Source organism: Puma concolor, chromosome A1 (assembly GCF_028749965.1).
Source record: "Puma concolor isolate L17-30 chromosome A1, mPumCon1.1.hap2, whole genome shotgun sequence".
In the NCBI taxonomy this organism is placed as follows: Eukaryota; Metazoa; Chordata; class Mammalia; order Carnivora; family Felidae; genus Puma; species Puma concolor.
The window spans coordinates 97,361,933-97,386,222 of NC_141667.1; the positions used below are offsets into that span (position 1 = coordinate 97,361,933).

At 37.6% G+C, this 24,290-nt stretch overlaps 1 protein-coding gene across 1 annotated transcript in view; it reads right to left on the minus strand.

Moving 5' to 3' along the window:
- JMY (junction mediating and regulatory protein, p53 cofactor) overlaps positions 1-24,290 on the minus strand; it is a 101,312-nt gene that overhangs the window by 30,443 nt on the left and 46,579 nt on the right. The window contains exons 3-4 of the mRNA XM_086698055.1: positions 16,741-16,891; positions 8,474-8,643 (exon numbers count right to left, since the gene is read on the minus strand). Of these exons, the coding sequence (XP_086554181.1) occupies positions 8,474-8,643; positions 16,741-16,891 (321 nt within the window). The remainder of the gene's footprint in view (positions 1-8,473; positions 8,644-16,740; positions 16,892-24,290) is intronic.

Sequence of the window (24,290 nt, forward strand, 5' to 3'; positions counted from 1 at the left end):
GGACACAGAGAGAGAATTGCAAGCTGGGCTCCATGCTCAGAGCAGAGCCCAACAAGGGGCTCGATCCCATTACCCTGTGATCATGACCCGAGCCAAGGTCAACAGTGAGATGCTCAACCAACTGAGCCACCCGGGCATGCTCGCCCCACCCCTACCCACCCCCACACACACCATGCCAGCTTTCAAATTCTTAATAGTGCAGGAGTCTGGACCTCAAAAGGGTAAGAATGACTACAATCAAGATCCAGAAACATTTATAAAGGAGACAGATTAAAAGAAATGGTATGTACTCCTAAAGCATATTTAAAGGAGTTAAAGAATTTAAATGTCAAATATAGTTTTGCTTATGTAGGTATAATTTAGTACTTAAGAATTTACAAGTTTAGCACTACACTCATATCAATTATTAGTAAATATTTTTTAATTTCTGATTTTTTTTAAATTTCTGATTTTAACTAAAAAAAATTTTCTTAATGTTTATTTTTGAGACAGAGGGAGACAGAGCGTGAGTGGGGGAGGGGCAGCGAGAGAGGGAGACACGGAATCTGTAACAGGCTCCAGGCTCTAAGCTGTCAGCACAGAGCCCGATGCGGGGCTCGAACCGATGCAGGGCTCGAACTCATGAACTGTGAGATCATGACCTGAGCCAAAGTCGTACACTTAACTGACTGAGCCACCCAGGCACTCCTCTGATTTTAATTTTTAAAGTATTTTATGTTGTCACATCAGGAAGAAGTTTTCTCTTTAAAAACAAAAACAAAAAAAACCAGACACAATATAATGTATTTTTTTTTAAAGAACAAAAGTCTCCCCATAATTTAAATAACAGAGCAGTACTGTATTATCAAGTGTTCAATGGAAAATCATCTGTTTGGGATGGACTTAATTCATATTTGCTCTGTTTCTCATGAGTAATGTGGTCACCTTAAATTAATGCTAATAAAACTGGTGTAGTACATCATAGATATACATAAAAAACACAATATGTACATTATATACACTCAAGCATAAACCTGGCAAGAATGACTGGTATGTTAACCAAACCCTTTGAAGAATTTAAACACAATCCAGAACATTAAGAAGGAGACCATTAAGGTAATGGGGTGGCCCCAGGGAAAATGACCCCACAGGTAATCATCCTAGACTCCTGGGGCCCATTGTAGCCCAGCCCTTCCTCTACAACCCTAGACCAACTCCAGTAAGAACAATGTTCTTACAATAGCAAACAGTCAGAAATCGTACCCTAAGCAGTTCTTTTAGGCACTCTATAATTCACTGTCAGCCTGGTTAGAACAACAAAGCTAGCACATGTGATAAAGACAAAGAATGGTACTCAACTTCCCAGGCAATAAAATGCTAGGATTAAAACACACACACACACACACACACACACACACACACACACACACACACACCAAAAACCAAAAACCAAAACCTAGGATTTTACGTTTTAAAAGTTCTGGAACTTAGTATTTCAGACAGCTTGTGACATAAATGAGAAAGCTTACTAGGAAAAGGAGATTGCAATAGAAATGCTTCAGGAGAACATGAGTAGGACTGAAATCCTTGCAAAGAGATTCTGAATACAGGGTGAAAAAGTTCCAGGACAAGACAAGTTACAATTTTGCCTTTAACACTAGTAGTAAATAAAATATAAGGGGAAAAAAAAAATCACAATTTAAAGTCATTAACAAAAAGATTTCTTTCTAGATCATAGTCATTATACATTATAAGCTATCTCACTACTTTTTAACAAGAGTAGATAAGCATATGCACTTTTAAAATGTCAATAGGGACCAACTAAGCCAAAAAAATTTCATACAGCTGTACTAATAAAAGCGGAGACATTTTGTTTTTCCTTAGAGACTAAAATATACTACTGCCACATATAGCCAGTGTTCTAACAACCAATACAGTCAATCCATAGAATGGGAGCAAATATTTTCAAATTATGTATCTTATAAAAAACTTGTATATAGAATATATAAAGAAGTCTTTCAACTTAGTAATAAAGAAAACCACAATTTTAAAATGTAAAAGGTATGAACAGATGTTTCTCCAAAGAAGATAAATAAGTAGGAAATAAGCAAATGAAGAGATACTCAATATAAATACCATGAGGGAAATGCATCTAAAAACACAATGAGGGGCACCTGGGTGGCTCAGTCGGTTAAGCGTCCGACTTCGGCTCAGGTCACGATCTCACTGTCCGTGGGTTCGAGCCCCGCGTCGGGCTCTGTGCTGACTGCTCAGAGCCTGGAGCCTGTTTCAGATTCTGTGTCTCCCTCTCTCTCTGACCCTCCCCCGTTCATGCTCTGTCTCTCTCTGTCTCAAAAATAAATAAATGTTAAAAAAAAAATTTTTTTTTTAAATAAAAACACAATGAAATACCACTTCACACTCAACCAAGATGCCATAATAAAAAAGACACATTTTAAGTGCTAATGATTGTGTAGAACAAGATGTGTAGAAATTCTAACTGTTGTACACTGCTGTTGGGAACAGCTGCTTAGGAAAACAGTCTGACAGTTCCTCAAAAAGTTAAACAGTTTTCTCCTAGGGACATACCAAGATAAATAAAAACCCTATACATGACAGGGTTCACAGCAGCATGGTTCATAATAGCTCCAAAAGCAGAAAGAGTCCAAATGTTTATCAACTGATGAATGCACAAAATGTGGTATTAACCATATAAAGATCATTCTATCAAAAAACTAAATTAAGCATGCATGGTTTCCCAAACAAAAACTAAAGCAGTTGTTGACCACACTAAGCCAACCCTGGAAGAAATATTAAAAGGGGACTGTGGGTGTGTTGGGGGAGAGTGGCAACAAAGACTAGAAAGGAACAGAAACACCAACTTTACACATAACACAAAGACTCTGAATTCGTATCTATCAATAGTCACTCCAAATGTAAATGGACTACATGCTTCAATCAAAAGACACAGGGTATCAGAATGGATAAATAAAAACAAGACACATCTATATGCTGCCTGTAAGAGACTCATTTTAGACCTAAAGACACCAGAAGATTGAAAGTGAAGGGAGAGAGAACTATCTAGCATGCTAATGCACATAAAAAGCCAGAGTAGCCATACTTATTATCAGACAAACTAGATTTTAAACCAAACCCTGTTAAAAGAGATGAAAAAGAGGCAGTACATCCTAATTAAGGGGTCTATCCAAGAAGAAGATCTAACGATTGTAACTATTTATGCCCCCAATGTGAAAGCACCTAAATACATAAATAAATTAATAATAAACAAAGAAATTCATTGATAATAATACAAAAGCAGTATGGGACTTTAACACACCATGTACAAAAATGGATAGTTCACCTAAGCAGAAAATCAACATGAAAGTAATTGCCTTTTTTTTTTTAGTTGATTTATTTATTTATTTGGGGGGGGTGGGGGCAGAGGGAGGGAGGGAGGGAGAGAGGGGGGAGAATGAATGAATATGAATGAGTGGGGGAGGGACAGAGAAAACAGGAAAGAGGATCCAAAATGGGCTCAGTGCTGACAGCAGACAGACCGATGGGGGGCTCAAACTCACAAACCAAGAGATCATGACCTGAGACAAAGCTGGATGCTTAACTGAGCGAGCCACCCAGGGGCCCTGAAACCATGGCTTTGAGTAACACACTGGACCAGATGGAGTTAACATATATTCAGAACATTTCATTCTAAAGCAGCAGAATACATGTTCTTTTTGAGGGCACAAAGAACATCCTTTAAGATCTCCTACTGGGTAACAAGCCCTCAACAAGTACAAAAAGACTGAGACAATACCACACATATTTTCAGACCACAATGATATGAACTTGAAGTCAACCAGAAGAAAAAATTTGGAAAGACCACAAATAACGTGGAAGTTAAAGAACATACTACTAAAGAATTACTAAAGAATGAATGCAGTGGCTCAATCAGTTGAGTGTCGGACTTCGATTCAGGTCACAATCTCACAGTTCGTAAGTTTGAGCCCTGCATGGGGGCTCTCTGCTATCAATGCAGAGCCCGCCTGGGATCTTCTGTTCCCTCCCACCCCTCTCTCTCTGCTGCTCACCCACTCACGTACTCTTTCTCTCAAAAGTAAATTAAAAAAGTTAAAAAACATATATATATATATATATATATATATATATATACACATATATGTGTGTGTGTGTGTATATATATATATATATTTTACATATGGCCTACTGGTGAAAAGAAACTGACTTCATGTTTTTCCAAAAATGACTTAATGACATAATGTATGATACAATACATTGCTGACAGTGCAGAGCCCACGTGGGATTCTCTCTCTCTCCTCTCTCTGCCCCTCCCCTGCTTGAGCTCTCTCTCAAAATAAACATTAAGAAAAAGAGCACCAACTGAACAGCTGTGCCTATACCACATAGGACACCATCTTAGGTTTATCCCTAACACAAGCTTTAATCTTCATTCATTTTTAAAACTACAGGTGACACATGAACAACAAGGAGATTTGCTTCTTCTAATAGGAAAACTATCAGCAAATGACCATGTTGAATACCCTTTCATAAGAAGCCATCTGTCCCTGATGAACACAGATGCAAAAATCCTCAACAAGATATTAGCCAACCAGATCCAACAATACATTAAAAAAAATATATTAAATTTTTTTTTTCAACATTTATTTATTTTTGGGACAGAGAGAGACAGAGCATGAACGGGGGAGGGGCAGAGAGAGAGGGAGACACAGAATCGGAAACAGGCTCCAGGCTCTGAGCCATCAGCCCAGAGCCCGACGCGGGGCTCGAACTCACGGACCGCGAGATCGTGACCTGGCTGAAGTCGGACGCTTAACCGACTGCGCCACCCAGGCGCCCCTAAAAAAAAAAAATATTAACCGCAACCAAGTGGGATTTATACCTGGGCAGCAGGGCTGGTTTAGTATCAGCAAAACAATCAATGTGATTAATTCACATCAATAAAAGAAAGAGCAAGAACCACATGATCCTCTCAATAGATGCAGAGAAACCATTTAACAAAATACAGTATCCTTTCTTGATAAAAACCCTCAAGAAAGAAGGGATAGAAGGAGCATACCTCGAGACCATAAAAACCGTGTATGAATAATAAGACCCACCGCTAATATCATCTATAATGGGGAAAAACTGAGTTTTCCCCCTAAGACCAGGAACAAGACATGGATCTTCACTCTCACCACTGTTATTCAACATAGTATTGAGTGTATTAGCCTCAGCAATCAGACAACACAAAGAAATAAAAGGCATCCAAATCCGCCAGGAGGAGGTCACACTTCACTCTTCGCAGATGACCTAATACTCTATATGGAAAACCCAAAATATTCCACCAAAAAACTGCTAGAACTGATCCATGAATTTAGCAAAGTGACAGGACATAAAATCAATGCACAGAAATTGGCTGCATTCCTATACACCAACAATGAAGCAACAGAAAGAGAAATCAAGGCATTAATCCCATTTAAAATTGTACCAAAACCCATAAAATACCTAGGAATAAATCTAAGCAAAGAGGTAAAAAATCTTTACACTGAAAACTTATGAAAGAAAGCTTATGAAAGAAATTGAAGAAGACACACACAAAAAAATGCAAAAATATTCCATGCTCCTATCCAGAACACTGTTAAAATGTCAATACTACCCAAAGCAATCTACATATTCAATGCCAGTACCTATCAAAATAACACCAGCATTCTTCACAGAGCTAGAACAAATAATCCTAAGATTTGTACAAATAATCCTAAAATTTGTAAGGAACCAGAAAAGACCCCGAATAGCCAAAGCAATCTTGAAAAAGAAAACCAAAGCAGGAGGCATCACAATCTCTGACTTCAAGCTATACTACAAAGCTGTAATCATCAAGACAGTATGGTAGTGGCAAAGAACAAACGCTCAGATCAGTGGAACAGAATAGAGAACCCAGAAATGGACCCACAAACATATGGCCAACTAATCTTTGACCAAGCAGGAAAGAACATCCAATGGAATAAAGACAGTCTCTTCAGCAAGTGGTCCTGGGAAAACTGGACAGCGACATTTAGAAGAATGAACCTGGACTTTCTTACACTGTACACAAAAATAAACTCAACATGGATGAAAAACCTAAATGTAAGACAGGAAGCCATCAAAATCCTTGAGGAGAGAGCAGGTAAAAACCTCTGACCTTGGCTGCAGCAACTTCTTACTCAACATGTCTCCAGAGGCAAGGGAAATGAAAGCAAAAATGAACTACTGGGACCTCATCAAAATAAAAAAGATTCTCAACAGCAAAGGAAACAAACAGCAAAACTAAAAGGCAACCGACAGAATGGGAGAAGATATTTGCAAATGACATATCACATAAAGGGTTAGCATCCAAAACCTATAAAGAACTTACCAAACTCAACACCCAAAAAACAAATAATCCATGAGGAAATGAGCAAAAGACATGAATAGACACTTCTCCAAAGAAGACATCCAGATGGCCAACCAACACATGAAAAAACGCTCAACATCACTCATCATCAGGTAATTACAAACCAAAACCACAATGAGATACTTCCTCACACCTGTCAGATTGGCTAACATTAACAACTCAAGCAACAACACATGTTGGTGAGGATGCGGATTAAGGATCTCTTTTTGCACTGCTGGTGGGAATGCAAGCTGGTGCAGCCACTCTGGAAAAGAGTATGCAGGTTCCGGGGCGCCTGGGTGGCGCAGTCGGTTAAGCGTCCGACTTCAGCCAGGTCACGATCTCACGGTCCGTGAGTTCGAGCCCCGCGTCGGGCTCTGGGTTGATGGCTCAGAGCCTGGAGCCTGTTTCCGATTCTGTGTCTCCCTCTCTCTCTGCCCCTCCCCCGTTCATGCTCTGTCTCTCTCTGTCCCAAAAATAAACGTTGAAAAAAAAAAAAATAAAAAAAAAAAAAAAGAGTATGCAGGTTCCCCCAAAAGACTAAAAATAGAACTACCCTACAACCCAGCAATTGCACTAAGTATTTATCCAAGGGATACAGGTATGCTGTTTCGAAGGGACACATGCACCCCAATGTTTTATAGCAGCACTATCGACAAGAGCCAAAGTATGGAAAGAGCCCAAATGTCCATCGATGGATGAATGGATAAAGAAGATGTGGTATACATATACAACGGAGTATTACTCGGCAATCATAAAGAATGAAATCTTGCCATTTGCAACTACGTGGATGGAACTGGAGGGTATTATGCTAAGTGAAATTAGTCAGAGAAAGACAAATATCATATGACTACACTTATATGAGGACTTTAAGAGACAAAACAGATGAACATAAGGGAAGGGAAGCAAAAGTAATATAAAAACAGGGAGGGGGACAAAACATAAGAGACTCTTAAATATGGAGAACAGAAGGTTGTTGGGGGGATTGTGGGAGGGGGTATGGGCTAAATGGGTAAGGGGCATTAAGGAATCTGTTCTGGAAATCATTATTGCACTATATGCTAACTTGGATGTAAATTAAAAAATAAATTTTTAAAAAGGCCATCTGTTCTGGTCAAATTTAATAATGAAGTGTTTAACAGTGTTTAAAGAGAATGGCCTCAGAGGTAATAAAAAATAGTATAATTAATGGTTTCAATATTGTCAAGCAAGACGGGGGGGGGTTATTCCACATTGCACTGGACAGTATGAGGATACTAAAACCACTGATGAACAGGACGATGATGAAAAAGTAAATTTTAAAAGATCATTTAGATAAATTTTAAATATGTCTATCAGCAACCTTTTCAAGGATTTGTAAAACTAGTCTTTTTTGGGGGGGGGGGAGGGTTCATGACGAGGTCTTAAATTAAGTACAGTCAAGAAAATGGACCTCTGTTGAACCTGTTTTGTGTTCAGTAATAAAATGGGAAACTCCAAAAGGTAATGGTTCTGAATTAGGATTTTTCTTTATTGCTCTGGGCAGTGCAACTTTTTAAATAATTGTCAGAGCTTTAAGGGGTGTCTGGTGGCGGTTAAGCATCCGACTCTTGGTTTTACCTCAGGTCACAATCTCACGGTTTCACGAGTTCAACCCCCCATGTCAGGCTGTGTGTTGGCAGCACCAAGCCTGCTTGGGATCGTCTCCATCTCTCTCCTACCCCAGTTGCAAGGTCTCTGTCTCTCTAAACAAACAAACCTTTTTAAAAGATTTTAAAAAATAACTGTCAGACCTTTGAACCTTACAGTACAAAACATTTAAAAGACAACAATGAAATTCTAATGTCAACTTTTTTAAATAGTGTACTGCTGCCTACAGTCACATCGCGACGCTTATGAGAATACCTTATATGTCTCTTACTAGTGACCAACTCAAATCAGAGGCCCCCATCTTGAGTATCATCTCATGGAAACACTGCAAAATTAACTGCCTAGAGAGTCAGAAAATGCCAGTCCTGTACAAATACAAAAATGAAATAGCAAATCTTATCTTCAAATATTATACATTTTTCTGATGGTTTTTGTTACCTCTTCTTTTAGTGCATGTTTCCTCTGTTCCAAACAGATCTCTTTTGCTCTCATCATCTGCAAAGTCTCCTTAGAAACAGCATACTGGAGCTTTTCCATTCGTTCTGCAGCTGCTGCCCACGATGCTTTACCAAATTTCTTCTGATCTGCTCGCATTCGATCGTACACAGCTATTAATAATAATTTTTTAAAGAGACATTAAGACGTAAGACAACTTGATACTACACAATTTGAAAGTTTCAGATTTCACTAACCACACACTTAAACATACAAATCCTACTCCCTTAGGTTTCCTATATAGCGGCTCTAAAACACAACTCAACTGTATCTTAGATTCTCCAATCATCACTAAGAAATCTAAATAATCATCCTCAGAAATTTCTGAAGATAAAACTGATTTGTCAGATTTTAAGACTTTTGTTTAAAAATATGTATTTTGAGAGAGAGTAAGCACACAAAAGCAGGGGAAAGTGGGGGGGGAGAGAAGAGGAGAGAATATTAATCCCAAGCAGGTGCTGCACTGTCAGCAGGGAGCTGGGTATGGGGCTCAATCCCATGTACTGTTGAGATAATGACCTGAGCGGAAATCAAGAGTCAGACGCTTAACCCAATGTGCCACTCGGGGACCATGATTTTCAAACTTTTAAGAATATTCTTCCATATGTTTAGTGTCATTAAATTCTAAGTTTTTATACTTTATTCTACAAAGGTTTATACTTTTTCCTGGGTATGCTAATTGAAATCAGTCATAACTATTTAAGATTATTTATTTAAATCCATGTGTTAAATTTGATCATTCTGAGTCCTCCAAAAATACAATGATCTGATGGAGCAAAAAACAGATCCTAGATGTTATCATGGAGCTTACTCAGAGGTTAGAGCTGGAACGGCACAATCAAGACTCAAAGAAAACATCTAGTTTCATCTTCCACCTCCCCCAAAAAGAAAAAAGAATTTTTTATTTACAACAACAGAGCCCTATGTCAAGAGATACTTCTTGACATCAAACAGCTAGTATCTTCTAGTTAAAGAAGTTTATCACTAATAATATAGTACAGTAGTGGCTTATCCTGGGTCCTTACGCAATAAAACCATCCTTATGCCCACCCACTTTAACAGGTCAGAGATACACTCGTTATAAAAGAGGTAGGAGATGTGATTAGTACTGAACATCATCTTTAAGTCAGTACACACTGATTAGTAGTATCTTTTATATGCCCAGAGGTAAATGATAATTAATTTTGTACTACCACTGTGTCCTAACCATCTTGTGCAAGGAAGTGTATCTCAGTAATCTTTGCCTCAGAGTTTTATGAAATCTTAAAAAAAATTTTTTTCCAGTAACACAAGTACATACGTAAAACTTAAAACTGTACAGGCAGGGTTATAACTAACAAGAGCAGTTTCTCAGGCTCAGCTCTTCCCTACCCCCTAGTCTCAATGCCCAATGCTTTTAATTGTTTCTGGTGGTTATTTCAATAAAAAAAAAAAAATACTGCTCTTTATCAATTTACAATTAAAAACTATCTTTTGAATTCCTATTAGATAAGAAATTTTGCTGACTTATAATCTCCTCTGAATATAGTTAAATCAATTATTTTGATTTCTGTTTTCCTGTGGCCTTCGAGTGCTAACACAAAAGGGTTAATTTTTTAGTGCATAACTTTGCTCTGAATCTCAGTTTTAGGCAAACAAGTAAAATCTATTCATGTTGGCTGAACAAATGATTCTGCAATTTTAAATTTCTGCAACCATAAGATCAATACAGTAGTACAATGTAGGGAGGAAAAAGGATTTGAAGTGAAATAATTTTGAGTTAAATTCCCAATTCTACCTATAATTGACACATAACTTTTGGCAAGAAACTTAATTGTTCTTGGGTTCAATTCCATTGAGTTAGAAAAGGAAATATCGTACCTAAGTCTAAAAGCCTTTGTGGGAATTGAGAGAATGACAGTTACTTAAATGTCTCTTCCACTTCACATGGCACCATCACTTCCTCTCTACTTTAGTCTGAGGGGTAGCTCCCTGTCCTAATTCAGTCTCATGTTTTACCTACCACAACAGCTAGTCAATAACTTAGTCTTCTAATACCTTGACTAGAACATAGTCTTACATCTCACTGTTAACTCACTTCATTTAGAATTATTCTCCAACAGCTCAGAAATATGACAGTAATAAAGAAAATTGTTGAGTGTACGATGTTTGCAATACCCCTAGAACAGTATAGGATATCTCTACAACAGATTCTTCTCTCCCTATGATGGCAAGAATAAAGATTCTTGCTAAGGATACCATTTAAATTATCAGAATAACAACTCTATTATAATGGTCTACGAAGATCAGTCAATGTAAAAAAAAAAAAAGGCTCTGAAGGCAATGAAGTTCTGGTATTCACAAAGTATCATGTTAAATCTGTAAGAAAAAAAAGTTTAATGTGCTAACATGTATACTTGTCAGAAATGAGCCAATTTAAGATGTTTTTAAAAGCTGAGCAGAAATTGGGGTGCCTGGGTGGCTCAGTCAGTTAAGCATCCGACTTTGGCTCAGGTCATGATCTCACCGTTCATGAGTTCAAGCCCCACCATCAGGCTCTGTGCAGACAGCTCAGAGCCTGGAGCCTGTTTCGGATTCTGTGTCTCCCTCTCCCTCTGCCCCTCCCCTACTTCTGCACTATCTGTCTCTCAGAAAAATAAACATTAAACAAAAAGCTTGGGGCGCCTGGGTGGCTCAGTCAATTGAACGTCCGACTTCAGCTCAGGTCATGATCTCTCAGTTCACAGGTTCGAGCCCTGCGTCGGACTCCGTGATGACAGCACAGAGCCTGGAACCTGCTTCGGATTCGGTCTCCTTCTCTCTCTACCCCTCCCCCAGTCGTGCACTGTCTCACTCTCTCAAAAATAAACAAATGTGGGGCACCTGGGTGGCGCAGTCGGTTAAGCGTCCGACTTCAACCAGGTCACGATCTCACGGTCCGTGAGTTCGAGCCCCGCGTCGGGCTCTGGGCTGATGGCTCAGAGCCTGGAGCCTGTTTCCGATTCTGTGTCTCCCTCTCTCTCTGCCCCTTGCCCGTTCATGCTCTGTCTCTCTCTGTCCCAAAAATAAATAAACGTTGAAAAAAAAATTAAAAAAAATAAAAAATAAAAAAAAAATAAACAAATGTAAAAAAAAAAACTAAACTAAAAAAAAGCTAAGCAAGAATATATCAAAATTAGGTTACATGTGGCTCTGTATAAGAAAGAAAAGAAGGGGCTGTTTTACTCTTCCTCTAAAAAGAGAAATTAGAAAGTTAACTTTCTTTTTGGAAACAAAGGAGGACTTTTACTCTCAGCAGCATAAAGCCGAAGAGAGATCTTCACTTCGTTTCTCTAACAGGGGAAAGGAAACACACACATGAAAGGAAAATTAAAAGTCCAAGCAAATATGTGTTTAGGTTTAAGGGCTTCCTGCTAGGATAAAGTCACCAGAATTGAGGTATAAAGAAGGCTACAGTGACTCTGATGAATTATTTGAAATCCTAGAATGATGTTAATCATATGTAAAAAATGTTCTGATTAAAACTGGAGAAGCACAGTATAAAGAACAATCATCAAAACTGTAAAGAACCAGAACCAACAAACTATAGGCCATATATGAGAACATATAATCATTGCAATTATGTAACAAACCATGTATTAAAAAACTGATAGGCACACAAAGTGGCTGCAGAGGTAGTAGGATTACAGATGTGTGTGTGGGGGGGGGGGGTTCCCCTCTAATATTCTAAATTTTCTGTAATGATTATATATTTTTAGCATAATGCAAACTTTTTTTAAATATTAAAAAGTGCATCTAGAAAGCAGACTCTAAACCAAATAGTATACATACAACTATTTCATATAGTTTACAGTAGAAAATGACATCTTTAAACATTTAAAGGAACTACCATTAACGTTTTAATGTATTGTTCTCTTAATTTTGTAAAATTAAAATTTTAGTTTTTATAATTATCTTAATGCTCTAAGTTAAATACTCAGGAGTGGGACTGCTGGGTTATATGGTAAGCATATCTTTAACTTATATAAGAAACTGCATTCACTTTGCAGATTGCCTGTACAATTTTGCATTACCACCAGCAATAAAGGAAGGGTTCTTGTTACTCTGCATCCTTTTCTGCTTTTGGTATTGTATTTTTTATTTTAGACATTCTAATAGGTGTGTATTGGTATCTCATTGTGGTTTTAATTTGCATTATACTAATGACTAATAGTCTTGGACATATTTTAAGTGCTTCTTTGCCATCTTTATCCTCTGTTCAAGTCCTTTCCACAGTTATTAACTGAACTGTTTTCTTATTGTTTAGTTTTAAGAGTTCTTTATATAGTCTGGATACAAGTCCTTTGTCAAATGTTATTTGCAAATATTTTCTCTCGAACACTATCTTTTCATTCTCTTGGTAGTACCTGCCAGAGTAAAAGTTTCTAACTTTGGTGAAATCCATTTTATCAATTTTTTCTTTTATGGTTCATACTCCTCAATTACTTTAACAGTTTGTATTTGTAGTGCCACTGCTACAAACTCTGCCTAACTCTCTAGGTTACTAAGATTTTTCTCTTAGTTTTCTTCTGGAAGTTTCACAGTTTTCATTTAGATCTATTTTGAGTTCATTTTTGTACAAGGTGTGAGGTTTTGGTCAAGGTTCATGTTTCTACAAGTGGACGGCCAAGTGTTCCAATACCACTTATTGTTTCCCACTGAATTGTTTTATCAAAGAGTAAATGTCCATGTGTTGTGCATTTATTTCTTATTCTCCATTCTATTCCATTGATATACATGTCTATCTCTTCCATTAATACCATACCACAGTAGCTCTATAATTTGTTAAGTCAGGTAATGTGATTTTGCTTGTGGTTTTCTTTTTTCCTAAACTGCTTTATGTATTTTAGTTCCTCTATGCCCTTTCATGTACATTACAATTAGCTGGTTTATGTTTATAAGAAAAAGTCCTGCTGGTATTTCCATAGGTACTATAGGTGTCTATACATCACTTTGGGGAGAACGGAGATCATTACTATGTTGGATATTCCAATATGTGAACACAACATGTCTATCCATTTACTTATGATAAAGAAATCAAAGACCTGTTACGTAATTGTAAGCATTCAAATTCTGTACATGTTTTGGTAGAAAGTCACTTGTTTAAAGAGTTTTAAAAAATAGATTCCATACAGTTTTCGACATAAACAATATTAACTAAAATGGGGACAATTTTATTTTTCTTGCCATATTACAACTAATATTATATTATGTTGAACAGGGGTGGTGTTAAGAGTAAACATCCTTGACTTTGTACCTATTTTAAAATGGGGGAAACAATTCGGCCCTTCATTAAATGTGATGTTGGCTACAGGGTTTTTGCAGATGCCTTTTATCGAGTTATGGAAGTTCCTTTTCTATTCCTAGTTTGCTGAGTGTTTTCAACATACAGGATGTTCTATTTTGTCAAATGCTTTTTCGGCATCTACTGATATGACTGACCATGCAAGTTTTCTGAAAAGACTAAAGCCTCTCAACCTCAACACTTGTGACATTGTGTTCCACAAAATTCTTTGGGCCATCCTGCATAACATAGGATGTTTAACATAATCTATGGCCTCTGCTAGATACTAGTTAACACCCTGTGTAGCTATGACAACCAAAAAGGTCTCCAGAGACTGCTAAATGTCCTTTTGTGATACATTTATCTCTAGTTAAAAACCACAGCTTTAACCTTCAATTTGGTGGATTACATTGATTGATGTTCAAATAGTGAATCAAGAAAAATCCTACTTGGTCACAAAGGTTAATTTCTTAAAAAATTTGTACAATACTTTAAGTTTGCCAATATGTGCAGGATGCTGATCTGTAGGGTTTTTTAATACTGTCTTTATGTAGTTTAGGATTTAGGATATTGCTGATCTCAGTCATATAAATTCGAAGTATTCCTTCCTCTTCTGTATTTTTGGAAGATATTGTGTGAAGCTGGTCCTACTATTCAAATGTGGTAAAAATTTGCCAGTGTACCTCTTCAGGCCTAGAGAATTCTTTTTCTAAAAGTTTTAATTACAAATCCGATTTCTTTAATAGTTATAGGGATATTCAGGTTATTGATTTCATCTTGAATTGATAATTTTATCTTCCTACAAAAAATTGTTGCATTGGACGGTGGGGGGCGGGTCCTGTGTGGTTCAGTCAGTTAAGCATCTCACAGTTGGTGGGTTCAAGCCCTGTGTTGGGCTCTGTGCTGACAGCTCAGAGTCTGGAGCCTGCTTCGGATTCTGTGTCTCCCTCTCTTTCTGTCCCTCCCCTGCTGGCACTCTGTCTCTCAAAAATAAATGAACATTAAAAAAAAGAAGAAGAAATTGTTGCATTGAATCAGGTTTGCTGGATTTGAATGCACAGAGTTGTCGGCAATATTCCCTTATTATCTTTTTGGGCAAGGAGCACCTGCCTGGGTGGCTTAGTTGGTTGAACACCCGACTTGGGCTCAGGTCATGATCTTGCGGTTTTTGAGTTTGAGCCCTGTGTCTCACTCAGAGCCTGGAGTCTGCTTCAAATTCTGTGCCCTTCTCTCTCTCTCTCTCTCTGCCCTTCTCCCTTTTGCTCTCTCAAAAATTAACATTAAAAAAAATTTTTCAATAAAACACCCAGAAGTGAACTGAGAATTGTGTAGAATCTAAATTAAAAAAAAATATATATGAAACTCTCCCGAAGAAAAGATGTAAATAAAATGGCAAGATATACAAACTATACGATTTCTTTCAATCATATTAACATAAAAATAAAGCATTTACTCTTCTCATTAATATTAAAATCCTCTTGTCAAATTCTACAATATTACAGTTCTTAATAGAATTACATTGATTTTGGAGTGCCTGGGTGGCTCAGTCAGTTAAGCATCCAAGCCTTGATTTCGGTTCAGGCCATGATCTCATGGTTTGTGAGATGGAGCCCTTCGCAGAGCCAGCTTGGAATTCTCTCTCCCTCTCTCTCTGACTCTCCTCTACTCATGTGTACTCTCTCAATCTCTCTCTCAAAATAAATTTAAAAAACATTAAAAAAATAAAATAGGGGCACCTGGGTGGTTCAGTCAGTTAAAGATCCTACTTTGGCTCAGGTCATGATCTCACAGTTCGTGGTTTCCAGCCCCGCATCAGGCTCTGTGCTGACAGTTCAGAGCCTAGAGCCTGCTTCAGATTACGTGTCTCCCTCTCTTTCTGCCCATCCCCCACTCATGCCCTGTCTCTCAAAAATAAATGAATGTTAAAAATAATTATAAATAAAATAAATAAAATAAAAGCTGGTGGTGTTTACAAATATAATTTGTATACAAAGAGTTAAATAAGCAAATGTATGACTAATTGGAAATAAAGGATATGAAAATACCATTTATTACATGAAAACAAAAAAGATCAACTTAATAATAATCAAAGAAATGCAAAATTTAAAAACACAATACTATTTTTCACCTAGCAAACTATTTTGTGTATGTGTGTTAGTGACAATGTCAAATGATTCTGAAAAACCAAGGAAAGCATTCTCCTTTGGCACAGTGGCATTCTGAAGGAATAAACTGCTTCAAATAAACCTTTTAAGCAAGTGTGGATTTGCTGAAGGAATAACCTAAAAGCTAAACTGTGTTAACGTCAGGTAAAAAATTAAAACAGCAAATAGCAGGGGTTTTAAACAGCTATTGAAGGATTTCTGTGGTCCCGTGGAAGGAAGCGGGAAGAAATGGACCTTGACAGACCTTGCCCTATGTATCTCTTCATTTGGCTTGTCTTGATTTGTATCCTTTTAAAATAGTAATTGTTTGTGCTTTCCTGAGTTCTGTGAGTCATTGTAACAAATTATCAAACCTAAAAAGGCTGTATGAACCCCCAAATTTGTAGCAATTGGTGAGAAGTGCAGATGACCTGGGAATCCTCTAAAATTCCAAGTTGTATCTTCAATGGGGGCAGTCTTGTTGGGAACTCTGCCTTTAAGCTGTGGGGTCTGTAATTTGTTAGTCAAAATTGAATTATGCTATAATAATACCCCATTACTATTTTTTCAGGTGGAGTATATGTAAACACATGCCCCAAAAAGAATGAAAACATATACCTTAATTTCTTGATAGTAATCTTTTTCAATGGCAAGACTATGAATGGTCTTTATACACTTTTCTACAAACCTGCTGCAAACATAAAATATTTAAACCACTCCTTTCCAAAAATATCTAACAAGGATAACTTTACTAGGAAGCTCACCTTTTTGTGCTTTAGCTGTTATTTCAAAATATTTGACAGTAAGATCCTGAATAGACAAAACAGCCATATGAGCTTTTCGCTGCCAATCAGCATCTTCTTTTTGTAGACTTTCAATTCTTCGGGGACCCAGATAGTCATTCTCCATAGAAATCTTTAGAGGAAAAAAAGAAAAATTAAGAAGTCTATTTCTTTATTCACTCCTTAAACATTTACTGAATATTTAGACATCAGGCATTGTGCCTGGTGCCAAAACAAAGAATGCTTGTATTTTCTTGCTCTAGAGTATAAGCTATTAATTTACAAAACAATTAACCCATTATGTTAAAGACATATTTTTTTAAATTATTTTTTTTTCAACGTTTTTATTTATTTTTGGGACAGAGAGAGACAGAGCATGAACGGGGGAGGGGCAGAGAGAGAGGGAGACACAGAATCGGAAACAGGCTCCAGGCTCCGAGCCATCAGCCCAGAGCCTGACGCGGGGCTCGAACTCACGGACTGCGAGATCGTGACCTGGCTGAAGTCGGACGCTTAACCGACTGCGCCACCCAGGCGCCCCAAGACATATTTTTTTAAATGTTTATTTATTTTGAGAGAGAGTGAGAGCAGGGGAGGAGCAGAGAAAGAATCCCAAGCAGGCTCTGCACTGTCACCACAGAGCCTGGTGCAGAGCTTGAACCCACAAACCACGAGATCATGACCTGAGCTGAAACCAAGAGTCGGATGCTTAACAGACTGACCCACCCAGGTGCCCCTAAAGATATTTAATACAGAAATTTGTTTCCCATTCCTCTTTATCTTCTTTTTCATCCTTCCCCTCCTCCAAATATAAGCAAAGGACATACAGCAAATGTTAAGATGTTATTTTTGGGTGCTGAGATAACAAGAAATGTATTACCTCCTTTATGATAGTTGCATTTTCAGGTTAAGAATTATTTGTGCCTCTAGGGGTGCCTGGGTGGCTCAGTCCGTTAAGCGGCCAACTTCAGCTCAGGTCATGATCTCACAGTTCATGGGTTCAAGCCCTGTGTCGGGCTCTGTGATGACAGCTCAGAGACTGGAGCCTGCTTTGGATTCTGTGGGTGCCTCTCTCTCTCTCTCTCTCTCTCTCTCTCTCTCTCTCTCTCTCTCTCTCTGCCCCTGCCCCATTCATAGTCTCTCTCTCTTTCTCTCTCTCTCTCAAAGGTGAATAAATGCTAAAAAATTTTAAAGAATTATTTGTGCCACCAAAATACTTATAACTGACATAAATAAATAAAATAATTCAAAACTCAACTTGTTAAGACTGATAATAAATAAAAAATCAGTCCATCTATCTACTAACAATCTCTGGTCAGAAGCAATAGACAAAAATTCACTACTGCTTGCAAGAGTTACAACTAAAACAAAAAGACAAAGAAGAGTTGAAAATCGAATTATGGACAGGGAGGTACCAGATGAGCACTAAAGTAAAATCACACAAGTGACAGTGCTCTCCATCATGCTTTATCATACAGTGAAAAAAGACAGTTTAAAAAATTAAATGGGGGGGGGGCGGTGAGGGTCATCTCGGTAGCTCCGTTGGTTAAGCGTCCAACTTTGGCTCAGGTCCTATCTCACAGTTTGTGGGTTCCAGCCTCACAGTGGGCTCTGTGCTGACCGAGCGGATTCTGCTTGGGACTCTCTTTCTCTCCCTGCACCACCCCCTTTCAAAATAAACTTAAAAAAATTAAATGAAAAATCAACACCTTACTAGGATGATGAAAAAAACAGACAAAGATATAAACTCACCCCTGGCACAATTCTGAAAAACTAATCAACTATCATGAGCCACCAAAAAATTTGTTTAAAAAATTCAGAAGTAGAATAATACAAGCCATATTCTCTAAATGGTGCAATAAACAAATTAAAAGAATAGCCTAAAGCCAAAATAAAATTTTAATCACCAGGAAATTTAACCTACAGGAAGGCTAACATTTGGTTTTACTCTTGAATAGAGGCGGAAATATATGAAAGAGCACATAATATAGAGCCCAGCACACACTGAGTAATGTATTAGCAGTGTTATGAATGGACAATGGCAAGCCACAAGGAGGGATCAAGAATGACTAGGGAAAAAAATTTTCATGTGGAACTGCCACTTCCTCAAAAAGTGAACAATGGAGGACTGGCTGGTTTCAAAGGAGAGCAGATCAAGCATTTGATTTTACATATGTTAAGTTTGATTTTGCAAAGGTCATGGCTAGAAATATAAATTTGACAGATGATATTTATAGCCATGAGAGTGAATGAGGTTATCTAATGATGTCAGAAAAAAAAAGGCTCATGATGGAGCCCTAAGGAATTCCAACATTGTGAAACTGGGGAACAACATACAGAAACCAAGCCAGAGGGAGTGGGGACACCTGGAAAAGTATGGACTCACATAACAGAAATTAACCTTGTGCAGCACCGCTTGGGGGTCAAGTAGGGTGACAACTAGTATCCCAGATCTAACAACATTAAGATCACTGAACTTAGCAACATCGGTTCTGAAGTATAGACAAACATCCTTTGCCTATTAACTCCCATCACATCCTCAGATCTCAGTTCTGGACATAAAGTTACTAGTTCATGAACTCTTCCCTGACTCCCCCCATTATAACCTTTTCAGTGCAACACATTTAACTTTCTTTCTTTCATAGCATTTACCATAATCATACTTTATATGATTTCGTGAGCTTTAAATATTGTTTTTTATTATTTTTTTTAATGTTTATTTACCTTTGAGAGAAAGAGAGACACAGCACAAGGCAGGGAGGGTCGGAGAGAGAGGGAGACACAGAATCTAAAGAAAGCTCCAGCCTCTGAGCTGTCAGCACAGAGCCCAAGGCGAGGCTCGAACTCACATCTGCGAGATCATGACCTGAGCCGAAGTCGGGCGCTTGACTGACTGAGCCACCCAGGCACCTCCTGTGAACTTTAAATATTAACTGCTTCCCCCTTTCAAAGTTCCATGAGGGCAGAGAATACATTTTGGGGGGGGGGGGGGGGGATTAGGTTTTTTTTATTTTTTTGCTTTTCACTAGCACAATGCCAGGCACAATCCAGGCAATCAAATGGATGAGTAAATTAAAATTCACTCTACACCTGTTTTTGATGAGGAGAGAGATGTAGAAGTGTGTATAAATAAATACTCCTTTGACTGATTTGTCTGAGTAAACAGAAAAAAGGGTGGTGCTAGAAGAAGACAAAGCTTAAGGGTAGACCCTTTGCTTTTTGTTTTCTCTAATGAGAGATCACAGATGAGTAGTGACAAGAAATATCCAGCAGAGGAAAAACAAAGATACCAGGGGGGAAATGGGGCTAATTATAGAACATGGGAAAGGACAGGATTCCAAGTACTGGTGTAGTGATTTGCTCTTGGTAAATGTAGGGGTAGTTCCTCCATGGACATAAAGGAAGGCGGGTTTTGGATTTGGTAGAAGGATGAGGAGGAATTCCTGTTTGATCACCTCAATTTTCCCCTGTAAAGAAAGAATCCAGAAAATAGGTTGGTACAGGAGAGGGGAGGAGAAAAGATACAACTTGGCTGCTTTTAGATAGTAGGATTTAGAAAGACTCAGTAAGTAAATATTTTTTAAAAAGTAGCCAGGGTTAGTGTGGTCATGGTGAAACAGGTAGAAACTCACATACTGCTAGTAGAACTATAAGCTCATGAAAAACTTTTCTGGGAAGTGTTTTATGATACCATACTCATGGACAGTATTTTTTAAAATACCATTTTCTTACCTATTTAAGAAAATGTCTTCAAAGAATAATAACCAAAAATGTTAATTGCAGTGCTGTTCAAAATAAAAAATGTGTTCCAAATATCTAATAATAGAGAATGTTACTTATGATACACCTATAAAACACAATTATGTACAAAAATGCTTATGAAGTTTTTAATAAAGGAAAATGAATGTTTTAATATTAAGACAAATCAAATCAGACATAATTTCAACTACATAAAATAATCCAGAAAAAAAAGAGAAAATATGTAGAATGTATTACTGATATCTTTTGTCTGATTATGGGTGACTATTTTTCTTCCTGTTTAGAATTTTTACTTTCCAAATATTTATTGTATCTGTGTTGCTTTTACAATCATAAACTAAAAAAATGCTTTATCTCTTCTTGGGTTCAAAACCATACCAACTAGACAAGCTGAAGGTTTGTATCCCAGAGGTTTCCTACTTCTGGCCAAGCAAACAATGAGCTCCTGTTTTCATATATGAGGACCAGCAAGAGGCAAAATTCTAAGACTTACCTCTTTTGTCCAGTGTGTGTAGGAGGGAGGGGAAGTGGAGATATGATCAGAACCTAAATGTCTTCCTTAATAGTTGGAAAACAGAATTTTGTGAGCTCCATTTCTGGAACTACAAAAATAGTGCCAAGTAAAGACAATTAACTCAGTAGCAAAAGTTTAGATTCTTGATACTGGATTCCCTACTCACCTGGACTCGATTTTTTAAACTGGCAGAAAACAATTACTCTATCTCCAATCACATACTGCTAAAGTTAAACATATGATACTACTGGATATGGTTGTTTTGTTTTGTTTTTTTTTTAGACTTTACTATGGCTAATATTTGGATTCATTCAATTATCTAACTTGAATAAAGAACCCACTGTACTGGGTGCTTCAGGGGAAATACTGTGAGGCACACAATCTCCTCCTAAGAAACTGAACAATCTAATTGGAGGGTGGGGTAAGCAAAGATATCTGTGATGTAGATATCTGTCTTCAAATTAGCAGACCTGGGTCTGCTATTAAGTGGGAGACCTTAGACAAAATCACTTAACATTCAATTATTCATTCAAAATGATGACATGCTGTTTTCCCAGTGCCAGCATCGTACCAGACACTAGGGACAGCAATATGTATTCAGCCTAGTTGAAGACAGAGGAACCGCAATAAAGAATTACAACAGAGTATGAAAAAATATCATGATCAAGTATACCTAAGATACCATGGCAAGCACCAGCTGTGCAGGGTGCAGTACTGAGTCTGGGAACAAAATTTCTAAAGGGAATTATAAGTAAATTCTTAACAAATAAGTAGAATTTTATCCAAGTATTAAAAATGATGAAGGATGTCTCTGAAAAAGAATAAAGGTATTTAAGACCTTTAAGAAAAATCAAAGGTTTGGAGGGAGAGAACTCATTTAGCTGTTTAGATCAGGATATACTTTACTGAGGTTCAAAACTACAGAGGGCTTTTTGAAAGAGGGGTATGATTTTGAGAGATACATATGGAATATATATACAGAAAGAGAACCACCCAAAAGGCCTAATGGAGGCAAGAATTAATCTCAGCAGAAGCCTAGAGGCGGTTTAAGTTCAGTGTATGGTCACAGACAGTCCAGCATGGTTGCAGTTTAGGTAAAATAGATAAAAATAATGGGAGATAAGAATAGTGAAGGAAGTTGTGATCACTATTAGGGGGTCTTTAAATTTAAATGTCAGGCAAAGGAGTTTATAGGTGGTTTGACAGGCTAAAGGAAACCACTGTGGGATTCTTAGCAGTAAGTGGTATATTTAGACATTAGCTCACATAAAAGGCCCCCAAAAGGGGCACCTGGGTAGCTCAGTAGGTTAAGCACCCAACTCTGGATTTTGGCTCAGGTCATGATCTCACAGTTCATGGGATCAAGCCCTACATTGGGTTCACAGCTGATAGCACAGAGTCTGTTTGAGATTCTCTCTGCCCTCCCTGCCCCCCCCCCCCCCGTTGGCATGGAGGCACACACTCTCCCTCAAAAATAATTTAAATAATTAACTTAAGGGGGGGAACCAGAAGACTTGTTATATATCCAACAAAACCATCAAGGTTTGTGCTTTGTTACAATTACCTCTGATTTTAAAACACTCAAATTAAAAGGCTTAAGATTTACATTCACAAGATTGGAATAGAGATTTAATATGTTGAATACTGCAGCCAAATTTTAATGTTTACTCAGTACATTACGTTGGAAGTCCTTTTCTCTCTCTCTCTCTTTTTTTTTTTTTTTAGTTTATTTTAATGTTTATTTTTGAAGGAGAGAGAGCAAGCGCAATCAGGGGAGGGTAGAGAGAGAGGGAAACACAGAATCCGAAAGGCTCCAGGATTTGAGCTGTCAGCACAGAGCCTGACATGGGGCTCAAACTCACAAACCTGTGAGATCATGGCCTGAGCTGAAGTTGGATGATTAACCAACTGAGCCACCCAGGCTCCCCTAGAAATTCTTTTCAAAGACATGATTAAACTTTGTGCCCTTTAAAGGACTTGGTTTATTGTACCTAAGGCCATTGCTAGGTTACTAGGTTTTTTTTTTTTTCTAACTTAAAAGTTTGAAGATGAATGTAAATTCTTGTCTATCAGTTCCCAAGTTCATCCTTATGCCTTTTGATGCTGGGGTTAGGGCTCTGTAACCCACATTTAAGCCTTTGTCAATACAAAGGGTTTAAGGAGGGAGAAGACATATGCTTCTTCCTACATGTATCACTTGACTTTCTTGTTTGCTACTCCCCTGAGTATCACCACTGACTCACATCTTCATTCCAGCATCTGCAATTACTTCCTGAAGCAGTTAACAGAATCCAGTTTATAGTTTCTCACCCTTAGTAGAACTAGCCTCACTTTGTGGCCCCTAAGGCCATCCAGCACCAGCCTACCCTATTCTTAGAAATATGGGTCTCTCCACTGAGCTCAGACACATGAGCACTTGACAAGCAATGCTGCCTACCCCAGACTTCAACTCCACACAGTCCATTCTCCGTGCTAAAGTTAAAACTACCATCTCTTTCCTGTGTGCCGAAGCCACGAGTAGTGGCTGTTTTTGCAACTGTTAGCTCTCATATTTTAGAGTTATATTCTTAACTATCTGGGTAACAACTTTATACCAAGTTAACAATTATTCATATTAAGTTCCCTCTGCTGAAATAACTGGCATACTTTTACAATCAAACCCCTAAAGACACAGCTATGGGATAGAAATTTAATAAATAGAACAGTGTTCAAACTTTAAAAATCTCAGATTAAACAGAAATCCTTTTCACTTGCATTGCTAAATACCATACAGAAGTGAGGAAATTTGCATTACAGCTTTTTAAAGAGAAAAAAAATTTAAAAATCTGGTGGTAATTATTTGAAGACAACTTGTACTTTGTTATCTTTACCTTCACTGTACAGGTATATTCAAATATACACAACACAAACACGTTCACTATGCTTCTTTAATGCTGTTTAAAGGACTTCTGAAACTCAGTAGTTAATGCTGCAGACTTTTTAAAAGTATTATTATAGTTTATTGTACTGAAGACATTAAGCCAGGATACTAAGTTCTTTTCCTAACTTGGCAAGTTTGAAAATGTACGGCATTGGTCAGCTGAATCATGTGCTAAAAACAATGACCTCTCTATTTTCAATTTCAGAGCTAGAAAGAAAACAGTGCCTGTTTTTAAAATGGAAAAAAAGTATGCGTCAGTTTAGGTAGCTATAGTGAGACTAATTTATAAATACAAATTTCTTGGTATCAATTACTTATTATGAAGGGCATCATTTCCTT